This window comes from Erpetoichthys calabaricus, chromosome 5 (assembly GCF_900747795.2).
Source record: "Erpetoichthys calabaricus chromosome 5, fErpCal1.3, whole genome shotgun sequence".
NCBI lineage: Eukaryota > Metazoa > Chordata > Cladistia > Polypteriformes > Polypteridae > Erpetoichthys > Erpetoichthys calabaricus.
In genome coordinates, this window is record NC_041398.2 from 114,177,784 (window position 1) to 114,198,643 (window position 20,860).

At 38.0% G+C, this 20,860-nt stretch overlaps 1 protein-coding gene across 2 annotated transcripts in view; it reads left to right on the plus strand.

The window, feature by feature from the left end:
* Nucleotides 1–20,860, plus strand: part of LOC114651901 (uncharacterized) — a 49,190-nt gene that overhangs the window by 9,237 nt on the left and 19,093 nt on the right. For both annotated transcript variants that reach the window (XM_028801976.2, XM_028801977.2), the window contains exons 2-3: nucleotides 11,670–11,936; nucleotides 17,908–18,141. In XM_028801976.2, the coding sequence (XP_028657809.1) occupies nucleotides 11,670–11,936; nucleotides 17,908–18,141 (501 nt within the window). The remainder of the gene's footprint in view (nucleotides 1–11,669; nucleotides 11,937–17,907; nucleotides 18,142–20,860) is intronic.

The window sequence follows — 20,860 nt, forward strand, 5'->3', positions numbered from 1 at the left end:
TATTTTATTGTATATTGTCAGATGGTGATGATATCAGAGGGTGACACAATGCCAATCAAGACAGACCAGGTGTCAGCATCCCATTATTTGAGTCATGTTTTGTTATACAAACAGTGCTAGATATCACCACAATAGGGACATATATTAATAGTTAGCTAAGTTAATGTTTGAGAATCCTGCACAAATAAAGAGCAATTTTGGCATGGCCTCACCACAATTTTCATACTAACAATGGCACTGCATTTGTGACTGATGTGTATCCCTTATTTAGACACGTAGTAGGACATTCTCATGCCTGCTGCAGAAGCATCCCAAGAGTGTGAAAAATGGCCAGTGTTTCAACACAGTAACTTTGACCTTCCAGGTTAAGAAAACGTTGTCAACAATTACTGGTGTGGATTTCCTGTTTCTGTGGTGTGATCACTTACCAGAATCAGTTTTTTCATGTATTCTCTTAGCTTCTCAGTAAAGTTCAAAATGACTTAGTGTTACCCAAGTAGCTATTGCAAAAATGAGAGCATATTACATCAGCCTTACATTTCTCATTTCCTTTCATTTAACAGTTACTTTGTCTGTTCTATAAAGAATATATACATTATTTGTAATATTATTTTAATTATTCTCACTTGGAAAAACCACTGGAAATAGTTAAAACTTTGTTTCTAAAATTTGTCATATATATGGTCAGGGTGGCAGGGGACTGGCCAACCCCACTAGCACAGGGTGCAGAGCAGGAATCAATCCATTATACAGTAGAGCCCACACACACACTCTCACACTTATGCTGGGCTAACTTGCAACTGCCAACTATCTAACTTAACACAAAACACAGCTTTCGTAATGTTGGAGGAAAACCAGAAAATCCAGAGAAAATCAATGGGAATATGCAGACTCCACACAGAGACAACACATGAGCATGCGAGCTGAGCCCAGGATGCTGGATCTGTGAAGCAGCAGCACTAACCACCGCACTGCCCTAATTTAGTTACAGTATGCAACAAATTTACCTGCTTGGTAAAATGGATAAAGAAAAGTACAGTTTACTTTAACCTCTCCCTTATTAACTAGAGCAATCAAATATGCAGTAAAAAAAGATAAAATAGAAATTTAGCCACCTTACACTTCACAGCAGAAAATGAATAAAATTATTTAGTCATGGAAGGATTGCAGTCAAAATGGTATAAATCTAGCAGACCCCTGTAGGGAAAAAAACAAAAACTTTCTTTAGAGTCATTCACATGAGATTATGTGGCATCATCAGCCTGGCTACAGAAAACAAATATAACAATTGTGGCCTGCAGTGGGCACTCCTGCTGCCCAAACCTGATGCAGACAGACGCAGAGGACCTGTTCAGAAGGCACGCTTTTATTTTATTTTCTTTTTTCCAAGTTGTTAACGCCTTCCCCCGTTTCCCACCTGTACAACACAGTTCTCCAGCACAATACTGAACACCAGACACACTTTTCTTCTCTCTTTTTCTTCTCTCTCTTTGCCTCCACTCCTCCTCCAGCAGGAGGAGTGGTGGCTGGTTCCTTTTATAGGATACCCAGAAGAGTTCCAGGTGTCCAAAGACCTTCTTCCGGCAGCACTTCCGGGTATGGCGGAAGTGTTGCAACTAAGGGCTCAGCAATCATCAAGGGCTGCCCTCTAGTGGTCTGGGGGAGATAATGTCCTGGATAAGCTCCCTCCCCTGGTCTTTCCAGTACAGTGGCATCCTGGCTGGGCAAGGACCCTGGCCATACGCCACACAATCTAGACTCCTGGAATTAAATGACCAAACAGTGTGGTACAGCATAGGAATGGAAAGTGGCTATGATAACCCAAGGGTTTTGTTCTCAGTGGTTAATGAACTACTTCAGCCTGCAATCTGGCCCAATCACCTCTTCACACAGAAGACTGAAAAATTCCTGCACTTTTTTCCATAATAAAGTTAAAAAAGCTAAATAGTTCAACTAATACAAATCCATAATCTTTTTATATTTTTCTGTGTCTTCCCTCTCCATCCATTGACCTTATCAAATTTTCACCAGTCACATCTGCATTTAATAATAACTTGCTTTGTAAGATGAGGCCTGCTACTTGTGTACTGGACCCCATCCTCACACACGTATCAAATCCTTCCTTTGTGCCAAAATCCTGACTGTTACAACAATCATAAACACATCCCTTGACACAGGCTCTGTGCCAGCTAATTTGAAAAATCACTTTTGTAACCCCAGCAATAACAAGTCTGGTCTTGGTGCTGACAATCTGAACAATTTTCAGTCTATTTCTCACTTACTTTTTCTGTCTTTTGGTCTTCAGTATGTTGTGGCCTGCCAATTCATCAGTTACTTAACTTGTAATAAATTGATGGAACCCTTTCAGTCTGGTTTCAGAGGGCAGCTTACTTTAGCGGCGAAACTGTCTTGCTTCTGGTAACCAATAATTTTCTTATAGCAGCAGACTCTGGACAAATCAGCATATTAATTCTGTTAGGCCTAAGTGTAGCTTTTGACACTGTCAAATATGACATTCTACTGTCCAGAATGGAGAACATTCTGGGTATCTCTGGCACTGCCCTCCAGTGGTTTAAGTCCTGTCTGACTGTTAGGCAAGAGTTTGTTAGTCTTGGCAACATCAGGTCCAGCTCAGCACCAGTCACACAAGGAGTCCCTCAAGGCTTCCATACTTTGTAGCTTTGAACTGTCTTATTATTTATATGCAGATGACTCTCAGATCTTTTTTGGTGTTAAAAGTTCATCAGAGGTTTCCCAGCTCACAACTTGTCTCAATGAAATTCAAACCTAGATGGAATATAACTCTTTAAAATTAAACTGTAACAAAATTGAAGTCCTGCTAATTGGCACTAAAGCTCAGATTAAGAACAGGAGATCCTTTTCAATCACTCGTTGGATGATGCCAGAAGACTTTCTTCTTCTGCTTGGAATCTTGGTGTAATTTTTGTTTGCTCCCTTTCTTATTCTACCCAGATTCATCACATTAAAACACTTTCTTACTTCCACCTCCGTAACACATCCCATGTTTATTCATTCCTCTTTTTTCCAATGATGAGAAACCTGTATATGCTTTTATTACATCCTGTACTGACTACTGTTATCCCCTTCTGTCTGGAGCCCCTTCTAATCTTTTATCACAGTTCCAGTTTGTTCAAAACTCGGCTGTAGGAATCTTTACACAAAACCCACAACAGTGAGCACATACTGTAACACCCATCCTGCTCCACATTCACTGGCTCCATGTGTCTTACAGGATTGAACATAAATTTATATTAATAACCTACAAAGCTTTAAATAGCCTTGCACCTGACTACATCAGTGACCTTTTTCATTGCTATCCTCCTGTTCACCCACTAAGGTCCTCTGATTCTGGCGATCTTGTTGTGCCAAACATTAATCTGCACTTTATGGGTGACAGGGCCTTTAGCTGTATAGCGCCCAGACTTGGAATGACCTCCTGAAATTAATTAATCTGCTGACTCATTCATTCTTTCAATAAACAACTTAAAGTTCATTTGTTCAGGAAGGCCTTTAACTTGCCCTGATGGTTTATACCACAAATTGTGTTATTTGTTTAGGGTTTTCTTGTAGTATTTGTATTTTTGTATTGCTTTCTGGTTTATTGTCACTTATTGTATTTCAATGCTTTGTATATCCTGCAAATATCTTTATTTAGTATTTATGCAGGTATTATTTGTATACAATGCTGTACTGTATATGCCCTTTCTGAATTTGTGTGAAGTGCTTTGAACATGGAAATGGTGCTATATAAATAAAAATTGGGTGTGACGAGGATTGTTAGGATTAGAAATGAGTACATTAGAGGGTCAGCTCAAGTTGGATGGTTGGGAGACAAAGTCAGAGAGGCGAGATTGCGTTGGTTTGGACATGTGCAGAGGAGAGATGCTGAATATATTGGGAGAAGGATGCTAAGGATAGAGCTGCCAGGGAAGAGGAAAAGAGGAAGGCTTAAGAGGAGGTTTATGGATGTGGTGAGAGAGGACATGCAGGTGATGGGTGTAACAGAACAAGATGCAGACGACAGAAAGATATGGAAGAAGATGATCCGCTGTGGCAACCCTAATGGGAGCAGTCAAGATGATGAAGATTATTATTATTTTATTATTAATTGAAGGACCTTTAAATTTCGACTCTCTGTTATTTTCGAGAATGATGGTGAACAGGATTGGTGAGCTTGTTGGGATAAATGCTCATAGCTGTGCACAGGGCTTTCCTATAACGTGTTTTTTTTTATCTGGTGAGAGTTTTCATTCTTTTTCTGACCTCAAACATCAAAGCTAAAGCACCAAATCCTTCTTTCTCCTATAGCTTTTAAATACTCTGGCTGCACTACCACCCTGCTGTTGTGTAGTCAGCAAACTGACAATAAAAGTTTTAATAGGAAAGCCAGGAGATGTACATGAGCCAAAAAAAATGTTTAAAACTGGGAGATTAAAGAGCACTGAGCAAAATGGCAAAGGGTGAGCCAAAAATTGATCTCAAAAACAAGGCAAGGGCTCACAGCCAAATACACATTCCGAGATAAAGAATGGTAAAGGTTTGTTTTTAAGGTTCGTAACTACCCATCACATCGATTGACCTGGTTACCACCTCTGATAATATGGGTACTGTCCTAACAATGGTTTCACAAAATGGCCACGGCTTGAATGAACCAAAATGGAAGCCAAAAGTTTACAAAAAATAATACAACTTGCAGGAGAATTGACTACTCAAAAACGAAACTTTAGAACTGAAACCTCTTATCTCAAAAAACCATAAATCAAGTACACAATCGACCCAAATGCAGAAAATATTAGCAAAAGTAACATTATCACAGCCACCAGTTGAGCTCTTGGCCCAAATCACCTCCAGACTCCACATTACGCATCTCCTGTGCAAACAGCAGAACATTTATGCTACACACAGAAAATATAAGAGGAAACAGCTTTAAGAAGTGGCAGATACAAAAAATGTGGCAGGGATTTGATGTGGACCTTTCAGAAAAGACAGGTACAAATTCAACACTGAAGAAGATTGGTGGTTGGTGGAAAAATTGTCAATCACTCCTCAGTGGAGTCTTTCTGATAATAATGGCATTCGGAGAGTAGGAAATTAATTCTTGTACTTTTCTAGTTGGCTATGCAGTTATTATTTGTTATATATTTTAATATATTTCTGTCATGAACTTTCTCAAACACCAAGGACAAAATCTTCAAAAATATGTCCAACAAGATACTTAGATTTATTTAATTTAAATCTCCTGAGTACATTAATTGAAGTTCCAACAACAATAACAATAAACGTAAATGAATAAAGAAAGAAAATAAATTCAAGAAAGAATAAACAAGAAAGAAAGCAGAATAACCACTAAAAAAGGAACTAAAGAAGAAGAGTTTTTTAAAAGAAGAAGGAAGTGAAATAAGTAATTAACTACCACTGACAATGCTACAAAGCCAAATTATCACTATTTTCAAAACTTAAACCCTAGTAGCTAAACACAAAACTCAGACTGAGAATTAAAAATGACAATATGGTTGTTGTCTGTGTGAAGTTTGCATGTTTTCAATATGTCTGTGTCCATTTTTCGAGTATTATGTTTGTTCTCTAACATCCAAGTTAAGTGATCTGTAGGTGTCTGTGACTGAAAGCCCCATCCAGAGTTTTCCCTGATGAGAAAGGTATCTGATACATTTTGTCTTGTTCAGCTCCTGAATTTGGATAATACAGTTTGAACTAGTTAAGGTTTTTATTTATAACTGATCACCATGGATTAATTTTATTTAAAGAAATGAAAATGGATTTCTTCATTGACCACAAATATGTTTGGAGTGAGATGATCACACAAATGGCGGCATGGTGGCGCAGTGATAGCGCTGCTGCCTCGCAGTAAGGAGACCTGGGTTCGCTTCCTGGTTCCTCCCTGCGTGGAGTTTGTATGTTCTCCCCGTGTCTGTGTGGGTTTCCTCCGGGCGCTCCGGTTTCCTCCTACAGTCCAAAGACATGCAGATTAGGTGCATTGGCGATCCTAAATTGTCCCTAGTGTGTGCTTGGTGTGTGAATGTCCTGTGGTGGGCTGGCACCCTGCCTCGTTCCTGCTCCAGCAGACCCCGTGACCCTGTGTTAGGATATAGTGGGTTGGGAAATGACTGACTGACTGACTGATCGCACAAATATGGTTACCATGTAAAAGGTGCCTATGTTGATTCAAAGGCTCCTCAGGATGTCAGTAAATGTAAACCCTGGGAATGCAGCAGGCCTGATCCGCTTCAATACCGTTGCCACTCACACTTGTAGATTTTAGATTCCTGACTGCCCTCTTACTTATGTGACTTCCTAAAAAAATGTGAAGACTTCATTTCTCAGTCGAGAAATGGTTACTGCTGCTACACCTCATCAATAAAATGTCCTAAGCTTGAAGTCTCTGTATGGGTTCTTCTTCTGCACATGTTAGGATGAACTGGCTGCTCTAAATTAGCCCTGAGTTGGTGAGTGTGTGAGTAAGATGACATGTGATGAACTGGCATCCCATGCAGGACTGGTTCCTGCCTTATCCCAATTGCTGCCAGGACAGGCTCTTCCTCCCAATAACTATGAACCTGATTAAGAAGCTTGAGAACGTTTTGTTAATTTCAAATCTTATATAGGCAGCAGTGCAACAATGTAGTACACTGGCCGTTCACTCCACAGGCTAAAACAGGAAATTTACAGTAACTGAGAATGGAAATCGAGCTGAAGGATGGAGAAAAAATATTTTTTAAATTATATAATTGCATGTTTGGATCCATCCTCTAGTTCTAGTGCAAAGGACAGTAGCATCCTCCTTTGCGATACTTCATGATTTAACTTCTTACTGAAACCCTAAAACCTTAACCACTTCCTTTTCAGGTTTTCCTTTTTGCAAAACAGATGTTCATATACTGAGATCTTGAGAAGACAGTGGCAATAACGAACAAAAATTAAATAAAAATCCAGTCCCTAACCACATAGCACTGTTGTTGTTAATAATGGCCTATGAGTGAATACAGCTTTATAATTAGGTCAATAATTTAAGATCTTCCTCCTTAGATTGCAAAGTTGATAAGTATTGACACTTACCCCTGAACTACAATGCACATTTCTTTCTAAGAATAAATACCCAGGCTTTTCTGTGTAGAGCAGTATGAGTATGGCAGCTCAGCTGTCTGACTAAGAAGATGATTCTAAAACTGCAAGGATACATAAACTTCAAATTCTACAACTGCCCTACCATTAGAGCCTTAGTTTGAAAACAAACCACATTTTACACCATTCTGTTTGCAGCAAGGACTGTCAAGGGTGGGCAAAAGTAGGTTTACAGTTGTTCGTATGGAAGAAAACATGCAGTTATGATTATTGCAATAGCTTTATTAACTCAATAGCTTTAAGAAGAAGAAGAAAATAATACAAGTAATTTATACAATAATTAATAAATACTAATACAAGAATAAACTTTGTGTTTTGTGTATTCCCAACTGTAAACTTAGTTTTGCCCACCTGTGTTAGTGGTAAGCTCTGGCATATGATAGCCCCAGAGTTTAATTTTGAGCCCAGCCAGTGTCACTGTAGGGTCGGTACTGCACATTTTCTCCAGACACTCCATTTTTTTCTCCCACATCCCATTAACCTGTGTTTTATGGCAGGGTGTTACTCTAAATTAGATCCATATGGGGGGATGTACCCTATGGATTCCTGGCTTGTGTGCAGTGCCACTGAGATAAGCAAATGTTCCTGGCAACTCAGAATATTTGCATTAATACATCTCTATATATATATAAAATCCAACATCTATCTATCTGTCTGTCTGTCTGTCTGTCTGTCTGTCTGTCTGTCTGTCTGTCTGTCTGTCTGTCTGTCTGTCTGTCTGTCTGTCTGTCCTCTTTTCACGAGAGAACTACTTAACGGATTTAGATCAGGTTTTTTTCTATAATTTGCTTGAACATTCTGGTTGATTTTGCGACTTCTCTCATTGCGCTATCATAGTTTGCTTGCAGTACTGATTTATTTGCGTGAAACCGAGAGAGACGCAGCGGGCCGAGGGAAGGGGACGGGGCCCTCCTCACTCACCAGCCAGCCTCGGAGTGTTCCTTACCTCCATTTAGTTAGTGAATGAGAGAACTACACAACGGATTTAGATGGGGTTTTTTTTTCTATAATTTGCTTGAAGATTCCGGTTGATTTTGACTTCTCTCATCATGTTAAGAATCATAGTTTGCTTGCAGGAACGACATATTCGCGATAATCCGAGACAGAGGCTGCAGGCTGAGGGGAGAAGAAAATGTGACATCAGGAATAGGGATCCGGGCAGTGCCCTCCTCACTATCCTGTTTCCTAGCCGTAGGGGACAGTTAGTTTATAATAACATTCACCTTGAAAGACACTCTATAAAACCTAATTCACTGTAGGGCTGTTTGTAAGACAAACCTGACATTCCTCAGCTGGTTTGCACTGGAATTTACTGGGGGAGTAGTTGTGTATTCTAGGTGGTGTGGAGGTCCCTTTTTTCAGGCCAGCCCACAACAACTATCTCTCTCAGCCAGCAAGATCTCATGGGTCTTAGATGAACGTGAAAGGACTAAAGCAGCTGCCTGTTTTATTAATACTTATTATACAAAATTGATTGTGTGACTGAGAAGTAGAGAAAGAGAAATGCCAAAATCGGAATAATAAGGCACAAAGGAGTAAATGAGCACAAAAAAAAGCAAGCAAAGGTCAAAATTTACACACACTAGTAGCGGCAGATATGCAAGGTTGAGGCACATTCAAAACTGAAGCAGGATTTTGGGCTTCCTCAGCTCCTGAAAATACAAATACAAGAAATGACACAAAACCTTGGAAGTAATACATGTAACGCGTAATACATTAGTTTTGAATAAAGAGACCAAGGGTATAAAAATAGAATAGCTTAGCTCCTCATTTTTAAGCTCATCTTATGAACATAACAGAAGACATCCCCTGCTGCCCATACCCAAAAAAAATGCCTCCAGCTTCTTTGAAGTGGATGAAGACAATCTCCAGGGACCCCACTTCTGCATCATTTTCGTCCAATAGCTTCTTAAAAACTGATTGGAAGTGTAAGCCAAGATTAAAAATATAAACTAAGTGTATCCTTTCTATTGTGTTCCTTTTCTCTGCTGTAGGCATTGAAGAGTGAACTAAGACAGGCTTTCATGGAGGAGAACAGGAACTAGCAAGTGGTGTCACCAATAAAGCTGTAGAGAATGAGACCGTCCAGACTTCCAGGTCTTTGAACTGATGGCAATCATTTTTTTTTATCATTTTGATCTTGTGTAATTTGTTTTTCCTGTTGCTAAAATTCTTTATTGTTATTGTAATACATCCAGGTTTCTTATTTGATTGATTTTATGTTTTTTTTTGCTGATTTGATTTATTTATTATGTCAAGAAATGAATTTTCTTCGTTTCCTGTGTAAGATGGCACACAAACGAAACTTTGGATAAAACTACAGTTCACTTGATTTGTGTTACATTTTATTGTAGTTTGAGCTTAGGACTTCTAGCTATGTTTAGGACTTTTTTGCATTGGTTATTTTTACCTTTAACTTTGTTTTTTTGTAGTTTTGGTGGACAATCTATCTTTATTCATTCTAGTACCACTCACTCCAGGCCATCATTTTTTTGGCCTGCTGCTTTTGTGTCATTGATTTCCTGGTCCTTCCTTGCTCACTATTTTTTGTTGGGCATTCTGTTTCCTCTCATTGTCCATTATAGTGACCAGATTGCCAATAAAAGGTAATCTTCTATTCAGCTGCTGTTGGGCAGAAGTAAGACCCTGTTGTCTACTTTTAGGAAATGGTTAGTATGGAAGCTGAGGTTGCAACAAGATCTTTTAAGGGGCTTAAAGGGTGAAGGGACACCAGGAGTTGTAAACTGATAGCCCTTGTTATAATTCAAAATGTTTATAATTTTTTATTATTATATTATGTAAATTTTTTGTTTCTTTTACTCTCATAATTTTGAAACACGCAGAATTAATTTCTCCCCTTCAAATATTTTTTTAATCTGATTATAAAGGCATCAATAGTTTTTCACATCTTTCCAGACTCTGTTCTATTTTTATTATGAGTGCCGACACCTTTGTGACGTTATTGATGTGATTTCATAAATGTCAATCCCAAGGATTGCTGGGTTATCCCAGTTTGCATTGAAAACATAATTCTGCTTGTTTGGTATGGGCTGTGGGAGAACAAGAAACATTGCAATTATTTTTAGACTACAATTTTAGGGTTCAAATTTTTGATTATGAAAGATAGTACAGGTTATTTGACTGTTGGTTGTGTGTCATGTTCTGGTCACTCTCAAATAAAATATTGTTTTTTCTCAGTACTGGAAGAATACTCCTATACTCAAAACATTTTACCCATAACCCCAGGCTTGGAGTCAAGGGCAAGTAAATCAAAGTAACTCTGAATGTAGCTTAAAGAGGGATTGCCTAAGACCAGAGCTGTGCCGTGTTTAGAGTTAGATATAGTGGTTGGACAAGGGTTCACTGGCTGAAGGAAGAGAGGCTGAAGTCCTCAGAGAGAAACAGTGAGATGGGACATGAGAAAGGAGTGAATCTGAGGAACCTAAAAGATGAGCAAGAAGATGAGCCAACCTCACCAGATAGATAGGAATTAACAGCTATAAAAGACGTCCTAGAAGAGAGGATCCGTAGCGTTTTCTTTACTTTTAAGTATGGTATTATCTTGTTTAGTCTTATTCCAAAATAAACATGTTGATTTGTTTGAGCCAGAGTTTCCCACCTGCCTGGGGTTTAAATTTCTCATGTATGTGTTTTTTTTTTCATTTTTTATGTTAACACTGTTGATCATTTAATTTCTGTATGTCTATGTATCTTTTTGTATGGGCCATGTAATTTTGTGGGTGGTCTCCTAAAAGATCAGGCCACCTGCCCAACATCGTCAAGGGAATGCCCAAAGTCCTGTAAATGCTGAGGAAAACCCACAGTTTCTAGCAGCTCTTTGAATGTGCTAGTGTTGGTGAGGTTTATTGGATTTTTGATTATCATTGTGTTTTTTTCAATTTAGTGGATTTTTGACCTCTGTGTTCTGTTTTTCGTCTGTTATATTTCAGCTAGGGTTTCAGTCCTGGATGGGGTTCAAATGTGATATTTGTGTCTATTTTTTATTTAATGCCAGTAGTGTTGATTATTTAGTATGTATATGTTATTGAGTTTGAGTATTCTGCTATGTTTCTTGTGTTTAGTGGGTGGTTCCCCAAGAGGCCGGACCACCATCATAATCAACGGGTTGCCCTCAGCCCTACAAAGGTCGAGGAAAACCCATAGTTCCTTGTGGTTCATTGAATGTGCTGGTGTTGGTGAGTTTCTATTGTGATTTTTCAGTGCTTTTGTGAATTTGACCTCCGTTCACCAATTTTAGACAAAAGAATCTAAGACGCACTTTTTCACTCAAAGCATAATGGAAATTTGTTATGTTACTGACATGTAGCTGAAATAGAAATCTTGGCTTTTTGAATAGAGATAATAGGACTTATCAAACTAAGCTTCATGGTCTAAATTATATCATCTCCTCTTCATATGCTCAGCATTTCATTTTTCTGTGTCACAAACAAAGTTTCTTACTCCATAAAATAATGATGTCTTTCTCTGATTTGTCTCTTTTCTGACAGGTTTTACATTCTCATGTGTCAGCATTTGTCCCAAGGAATTTTCAGTTCAAGATTTTGTCAACATCTCCCTTCTCTGGTTCTGTCAGAAACACCATCAAAAGGGAAACATTAAATCTGAAAGCTTCGCAAATATTTCTTCTAAAACTGTCCAAGGTGGGAGTATCTTCTGCATACTAGGAGACATGAAGAACCACACCTACTCACAGTGGTCATCAAGGGCTTGTAAAAATCACACTCAGGTGCTCTGTCATGACGCTGTAGCAGTTGGTGAGTGGAACCCATACTTGGAATTTCTTTCTTCACATTATTATTGAATCAAAGCTGTGGAAAAATATGCAAAAACAACACTTCCCTGTTGTTATGATTTTTATGATTTCTCCTGGAAATATTCTGTTCTTTAATCATCCCTTATTAGAGTTTGGACTATGAGGATTCCAAATATTTGGTTCTTTTAAGCATTAAACATTTAATGGACGTTGTTGAAAATATTCTGTGCCATTCTGATGCCATTTTATTTAGTTGAGGGCAACAGCTCAGGCATTAGAGGTAATTCAGATAAATTTGTTTACTTAGCATTAGAAGAACATCAGGAGATTGAGAAGTCAAAGGGTACTGATAGACTCAAAGTCTGATAAACAAGCTCACATCTGAGTATGAAGTAGAGCTAACCACACCAAACATGAAAGCCAGAATGCAAAACCAAAGACATAGTTGACAAGGGAGGTTGGTTTCCTTAATCTGACTTATTTTTGTTGCCCCTAACTCACATTAATCAAGTAATTTGTTCAGATTGGTTTTGCAAAGTTAATTCAATGCTTGAATAAGAAGCTGTTGTGCGCCATCGTCTTAAATAGGTGAGTCGCAATTCCATAATGTATTGTTATGATTATGTACAGTTTAATTTTCTTTTACCCCCCACCCTTGTTTTTTCATGTTTTTGGACAATTTATGTGTTTTGTTAAATTGAGAACCTGATTATGTCATTATTTTCTGCTTAATTATATTTTCACTTTCAGTTTTGGTTCTGCTTTTCAAGCCATTTTGTAGCCCTATTGTTTTTGGTTTCCAACTTTGTTTCTATGATGGTATGATGATGGTACAAAGATCAGTGCCATGCCCTTCTAGGTACTACAAGATCATAGATAAACTGACAAAATTGTGCATGTTTTTTTTTTCATTATAACAATCCAGTAAATAGACGTGTCGCCACAACCATTTGACTTCGATTCTTGTTTAGCATTTTGAGTGTAGTGCTTGGTAATCTGAACTCCTGGTTTTGACTTCTGGTCCAACTTTTTAACCTTTGGTTTTATCTCCTGGCCTTTTTATTTATGTGCAATTGTGGCCCACCAAATTTGGAATCTTCTGGTAGGACATGTGTCACATGACCAGCGATGGGCATATGCTGTGTTCACATGGTCTTGGGCAGACAGTAAATCTGAGATGTCAAGCTAAACATACAAGCTCGATGAACTTGGAATTCTTTTTTTTAATTTGAAGAACATAATATCGCATACAATCAAGTCGAACTTATACAACATATGACTTCATAGTGGGCACACAAACATAAGAAAGCAAAAACTAGAAAAATAAAAATGAAAAGAAAAAAATATCAGAAAGTTAAAAAAGGAAAACAAAACAAAACTACACAAATTGTCTGAGTTGTGACGTACCTCTGCCCTTTCACCTTATTGAATTTCCCATTGGAAAGTATCTATCTATCTATCTATCTATCTATCTATCTATCTATCTATCTATCTATCTATCTATCTATCTATCTATCTATCTATCTATCTATCTATCTATCTATCTATCTATCTATCTATCTATCTATCTATCTATCTATCTATTCAACTGCATAAAATAAAACATACATCCTTATCAGTGTGAAATGCCATTTTTTGGTCAATGTGCATTTGGAGCAAAGTGACACACATATATATGTTGTTTATTTTGCACTTTATTTCCACAAAAAATGGAAATTTATCTGAAATTTTTTGCATTACCAGAACATATCAGACCATAAGCTTTCAATCAAGAATAAGTAGTTACATGCAGACCTCACATGCATTTCTCCATCTTTCTTGTTCCTGCTTTCTTTATCCTAGACTTGATGTTTAGAAGATTGTGCTTCTTTTCCTCTTCTTCTTCTTCTTCTTGTTTCTTGTCACATTATCAGACTCTGCAATTTGCTTGATGCTCAGCAGATGTTGCTGGTCTTCTTTTTCTGTCAATCACTTTATTTGCCTATCACTTTGCTGTAAGAAACGCACAAGCACAGGTCAATTTGGCAAGGTTGCCGCTACATCAAATTTTTCATGACACCAGTATATATCAAGTCATAAGCTTTCGATTAGGACCCGGATCAAGATTCTAGCTCCATTAATTTGCAAGTAACCACATGACAGGCAGAGTGACCTTATTATTCTAGACATGGATTTAATAGAAGATAACAGTTTCAATAATCAGGTCTGAAATTTTAGAAATCATTGCCATCAGTCCATTTACTACAAAACACACATCAGCCACAGCAATAATCTGCCTTGGGAACTGCTGAAACAGAATGTACTTTAATTTCCTACTTTGGTCAGACAGTCAGACAGTCATTTTCTAACTGGCTTAATCCTGAACAAGGTAGTGGGGGTCTGCTGGAGGCTATCACAGCCAGCATAGGGTGCAAGGCAGGTACAAATCCTGGACAGGGTGCCCATCTATTGCAGGGCATCACAAACACACACACACACACACGCACACACACACTAGGGCCAATTTAGGATCACCAATTCACCTAACCTGCATGTCTCTGGACTATAGGAGGAAACCCACACAGACATGGGGAGAACATGCAGACTCCATGCAGGGAGGACCATTGACGTGAACCCTGGTCTCTTTACCATGATGCAGGTGTGCTACAAATGCGCTACCCACAAACTTTAACACATTTTCCCAACAAAACAAAAAATATTTTATTAAACATGCACTCCAAAAATCAAAGGGTGTCAGGAGTGACTTCTGTTAGGTAGACCTAGCATTTTAGAAAATCTCACTCACAACCACCAGACCATGATGACCAGCTTTAAAGGCAATAAGTGAAATGAGCCCCCTCCACTTGAGCTGATCAATATGCCTCCCATCGCTAATATGTGTTTAAAAGCTTCATGGGCTTTGGGTGATTCATCTTTGTGCCTCGGTTGAATAGTTATTGATTAGCCACTGGGTCTTGATGAGAACAATTCATTGTAATTAAAACAAACATGCAGGAGCTAAAACACATTTCGCAGGATATACAATATTTTTACCAGCAGCTAATTATTACTTGGGGAGTACCTAAACACATTAAACTAGGTTTCTAAAGCCATGGAGATATTTAAGTTTAGGGCTGGCAGTTAGCCCACAGAATGTTCTCTTCTTAAAGTGCCTTTCCCCACAGGTGACAGGTTAATATTCAGTGGTAAGTCCCTAAGTGGGGTAGTGACAGCCATGATGTTTATCTTCTTAGACAGGCAGTTTCTGTAGTGCCAAGCGGGACACATTATTTGAAGGTAAGGTTCATAAATTATTATGCTTTACTATGCTGTTGCTGATATGAAGGCAAGGCAGTTATCTCTGTCTTCTTGATTTCCTAGTAGTAGGGTGCTGTACTGTTTTAGCCTTTATGGATGCAATGAGAAGTCAAGCAAAATGACCCCTTTTATTGGTTAACTGAACAGTTTACAATATGCAAGGCAGCTCAGCCCCTTTATCAGACCTCTTCTTCTTTTTCCTTAGCTGCCCTGAAAGCTTGTATATTGTAAACTGTTCAGTTAACCAATAAAAGGGGTCATTTTACTTCTCTTCTTGATTTCCTGTCTTACTCATCACAGAATGATGTTTGTATAAGTAGATTTTTGCTGTAAGTTATCATTAATGAGTCTTGTTTGCAGTGTTTCTAACAATGGGTGCACACTTCACCCCCAGATCTAAATGCAGAATCTCACATAATTAACACCCAGTTCTGATAAATCCCACCCCTCTCACTCAACTGAATATGCATTATGAGAATTTAAAAATGTGTACTCATTCTTAGGTTCACATTACATTCATATGGGTAGGGCAGTAGATCTGTATACGTTTAGTACACTTACATAGATGAATGGTTGTAAAAGTGCTAAGTCTTCCATAGCACAAAGTCAGATTTCACAAGACACTTGGTGTGGGATGTTGGCCATACAACCAAAAGGCTTCTCTACACGTTTATAGATTTTATAAGTGATACCCAGAAGAGGTAGGAATTTGAAGACATTCTGTGGCATGCAACATTTGAGTTGGGTGGTGAATTTTGAACAAGGTCTCATTGGGCACAAGGAAATGAAGGTCAGGTAAGACAGGCGGTGAGTAAGGATGGATTGTTTGAGAGGTGGAAAATTGATGTCCAGGTCTTTATTGCCTGTGTATTTGCCACCCGGTAGTAAAATCGAAAGTTAGGTAGTGCCGTGCCATCTTCTTCTATAGGTTGTTGTAAAGTCGCTCTTTGGATATGTGGATATTTCAAATTCCACATAAATGAGGTTATGATTGAATCTATTTTCTTAAAAAAAGATTTGTTAATGTATATGAGGATGGTGTGAAATAGAAGAAGAAGCTCGGGAAGGATGTTCCTCTTAACAATGTTGATTATTCCTGCTAATGTAAGATGAAGGATAGACCATCTATTCACATCTCATTTAATTTTTTTTCCATGCAGACAGCAAAATTTTGTTGAAAAAGAGTTTTATATTTGCTTGTTATATTTACCCCTAGACATCGAAACTGATCTGCTAAGATAAACGGGAAGGAGTCCAGTCTAATATTGTGTGCTAGAGTGTATACTGGAGAAAGCTCACTTTTATTCAAATTAACTTTGAGTCCAAATATCTTCTGAAAATCTTCTACTGCTTTTAGGACTGCTGGCACAGAATTTTGTGGGTCTGATATGTACAGTGCCATATCATCTGACTTTAGTGATATTTTCTGTTTAAGTCTTTCTCTGATAATCCCCTTTATCTCGGAGGCATCTCAAAAGTAAACAGCCAATGGCTCAATGGAGATTGCAAAGAGCAATGGTGATAGGGGACATCCTTGTTGAGTACCACGTTCCACTTGTATTCTGTCTTTTCTTGTTTTCCCTTTTGCTAAGTTTGTAGTCTCTTCTGACCATTTTGTTTTCTTGATCCTCAGGCATTTCAGAACTTCTGAAATTAGTAATTGTGTATTTTGCAACTTTGAGGCATAGCTGCTTTAGTATTTTATTAATACATTTATTTTCATTATATTTATTTTTTCTCTTTAAATTCTTTTTCTTTGAGTTATTGTTATAATTTGAACTTTTCTTTAATTTTTATGTGCTTTGTTGCTATTATTTTAACAGTTTTCCTAGTCACTGATTTCAATTCTGAACTCAGTTTTCCATTACTTTGTGTACATTTGTTGTTGCTAAAATATTTCACAACTGATCCTGCCACAATTTTTTTTGTTCATTGTTCATTCCCTACAATAGGATGGAGTCCCATGTTGTTAGTGTGGTGCCCTGTTTAGTTGAAAATGATATGACAGGTTAATAATAATAATAATAACACTTTTTATTTATATAGCGCCTTTCCCATGCTCAAGGTTAAAAGATCACCCAACAGATTTCTTTCTCATCCAAGCAAACAGATTCCAAACACCCTTCTTACATTTCCAAATTAATAATTTGCTTTTATTTTCTATTTTTTTGATTCATGACTTTGGCTCTTATCTCACGTTTTGGTACTGTGCGGCTGTCTTTTCAGTATTGACCTTTTTTGTCTTCCTGACTACGTCTATTCTTCCGATCACATCTCAAAACTTTTTGTTAGTGTTACTAACCTCACATTGAGTACTTATTTTGTCCATTTTTCTCAAGTTCAATAATTTGCTATTTTAGAAATTGTTTTTTTGTTTTTTTTTTCATTTTAGATGAATTCAATTCCTGAAAAATAATTCATTATTGTGTCAGGATCAGGTTTTTGGAAGTTTTGACTTCCCATTCTGAACAAACTGTAACATTAACATTTTAATAGAAACAAACCTCTAAAGTAAATCTTGGGACAGTCTTAGAGAAGAACAAAAAAAAAACTCAAACAGTTGGGTGTTACAGGTCTTTAGATGTGTTAAATATTTTAGATGCCGGTTGCTGTTATGAAGAAGTGAATATGGTCCATTGAAGTAATTTGCTTGTTTTTTTATTTTTTTTTGGTAGGGTCTAATGACAATACAACTTTGGAAATCATTGTGACAGCCCCTCTTCAGCCAGAAAGTCAAATCTTTTTAAATTACATGAACAACAGTTTTTGCTATAGTGTGGAAAGTTGCCGTGTTCACCCCTCAAACATGACGCAGCTGACTTCATTAAACTACACCTGTCGGGTCTTTTGTGAGGAGCAGATTTCTGGAAGTGTGACTCTTCTATTCCAGTGTTCCATTCAAAGTACAGGTAAATGTTACCCTTTCCACTTGATTTTCAGTGAAAAGAAAAAAAAAGTAATTTTAACATAATTTCTTCTTACAAGTACTTCATATCCATACACGTGCAACAGGCTCACTTCCCAAGCACTTTCTCTAATGGTTTTTCAACAGTTTTTCAATACTGAGTGTACAACTGAATGAATGAATAGATTGGGACTGATGGCCTACGGACCCCTTAGCCAGCTAGGATAACTTTGTGATGGAAAAACTGGGGTAGAGAGCATGCACAAGGCATTATCTTCCCCTGGATCACTAGATGGCAGCACCCCTGGATTGCTACAGCACCACAGGTTCTGACAGGGTGCACCGGAAATTGAAGTATGCTGGCTCAGCCCTGTTGGATTCTGGGGGTGCCACCAGGTGGCACTGCGGGGACTGCAGAGTCCTGCTTTGTTGGGCTTCTGCTGCACCCAGAAGTGCTTCTGGGCTGTGCCAACAAGCCATCGGAAGTACCCCCAGGTGCAGCATAAAAGACCAGCTTCACTTCATTCCAGCAGCCTGAGTCAGGATGGAGGAAAGAGGATGCAGAGAGAGACAGAGAAGGTGGAGACAGAGAGTATTGACTGTGCTTTGTACTGTGCTTGTGGCTGTGCTTATTGCTGTGGAAAATGACTGGGGAAGAGTTTCCCATGAAAGCACACAATAAAAAGCCTGTGTTGTACTGGACTTGTATCTGTGTCAGTCTATGTCAGGTGTTGGGGAACTCCAGTGCCCCCTACAGTCCACAAGATATACTTTTGGGGGAACTGATGTCTTACAGTATATTTCTACATTGTTTTAGCTGATACAATGACTGAAATAATAGCAAACAGAAGTGCATCTGTTACCAAATGTCATGATAGACTTTGTTTTGCCTGAAAAGTGAAGCTGGTGAAGAGTTTTTTTTTTGCAGAGTTTACTGGGACCTACAAAACCAGGGTGAATGCCTGCTTACAAGAACTAGCTCCTAAATGACAACATAAATGAAGCAAAAAAAAAAGAAAAAGTCACCTGAGGGAAATAAAACAGCCCTTGTTGTCTCAGTTCTTTGTGGCGGCACTTGACATTAGCCTTTCTCCATGTGTCTTAGGATCTGTTGTTTTTGACTTAGGTGGGCTTTAATGAATATTGCTAGTGCTATATTGCTATTTGTTTGACATTGTGATTTTTCCCAGATAGAATTAGGATTATTGAAATATTAGGTATTGGTTTTAGTTTTGTATGGTTCTGTTTTAAAGGATTATGCCTTTGGATTTTTTTTTTGTTTCAAGTGTACTAAACCCTAGATTCCTGTTTCTTTACTCCTACTTGTTAGTTAGGGCTTTTAAGTTAATTAGTTAGTCCCATTTATCTCTTTGTGCTAATTAATGTCTTAATATTTGTCATGTCCTTCTTCTTATTTGTCCTATTTATTATGTAGAGTGAGTCAAAATTATGTTAACACTAATGATACTGCTATGTTTATACTTATATACAATTTTTGTGGACAATTTATGTGCCACATATGGTACATGTGTTGGACATGATAGTGAAGAAGTTAAGACATTCCTGTAAATCATCTTGCACATATGAAGTATGTTTTGTGAATAAATTGTTTCCGCCATTCAAATGTTAACATCATTTTGACTCACCCTGTACTTGAAGTTATATTTAATTACTGTGAAATAAAAAAAATAAACATTTTAATATTTATATGTGCATTCATTTTTGAGAGGTTATTATGATATTGCTCATCACATTAGAAATATTCTCAACAACTTCAAAGTGAGGCTTGATGTTTGCTGAAAGGTTCAAATCTATCTGATGATGTTTATGGCCACATTGTTGCAGTCTGCACAAGTGAAAGCTGGCTCTGGAGAGGACCCCCATGTCAGATCACAAAAATTATTTTCTTTTAACTTTCATTCAGCAAGAGAGGCCAATAACGGCGTCCGATCCCCACAAGCAGCTTCTCCATTTAGTGGCCCATGAACTGTAACCTGCCTGCTTCTGAAATTCATCTCTTCTCTGCCATCAAATCCAAATACCTGAGAGGAGTCATTATTGTGACATTGGCTATTTCTTGCTCACTAAGCATTATTCAGTATTCTTGACTTTGCCCATCGAAAGTTTTTGGTTTCCTGTTGTACTAGGGTGTTGTACTGTTTACATCTTGCCTGAAGAAGGGGCCTGAGTTGCCTCGAAAGCTTGCATATTGTAATCTTTCTAGTTAGCCAATAAAAGGTATCATTTTGCTTGGCTTTTCTCTGGTTTCCTGTTAAAATTATTGGTTATTTGGCGATCGGTTTTTCTAGTTCATATTTTCCTATTTGTTTAGTTTTGTTTACATTTCTTCCTTGAAGAGCATTGGCACTCCTGGTTTATTGACCCTCCTTACTTGCTGCTAGGAACCATTCAGAGTCCTGCTAATCCAATTTCACATCCTCATATGGAAAGGCTGGCTGTGAACCGGGGTCCTCCAGGTGACTTCTGCACTGCGGCTGGGAGGGTATCACATCACACCGCTGCAGGGTCTAGCTCTCTCTCAGCCTTGCTGCCCCATTCTACACTTGATGTTTACTACAATCCTTCTGATTAATATACATTTTATTTATTAAGACTTTTCTCTTTTAGCTTGGATGCTTGCGCATTTTGTACTAATTAATGTTTTTTTGTTTTTTTAAGTTATTTGGTAAATCAGTTCCTATAGTTATGTGCCATTTCTTTAA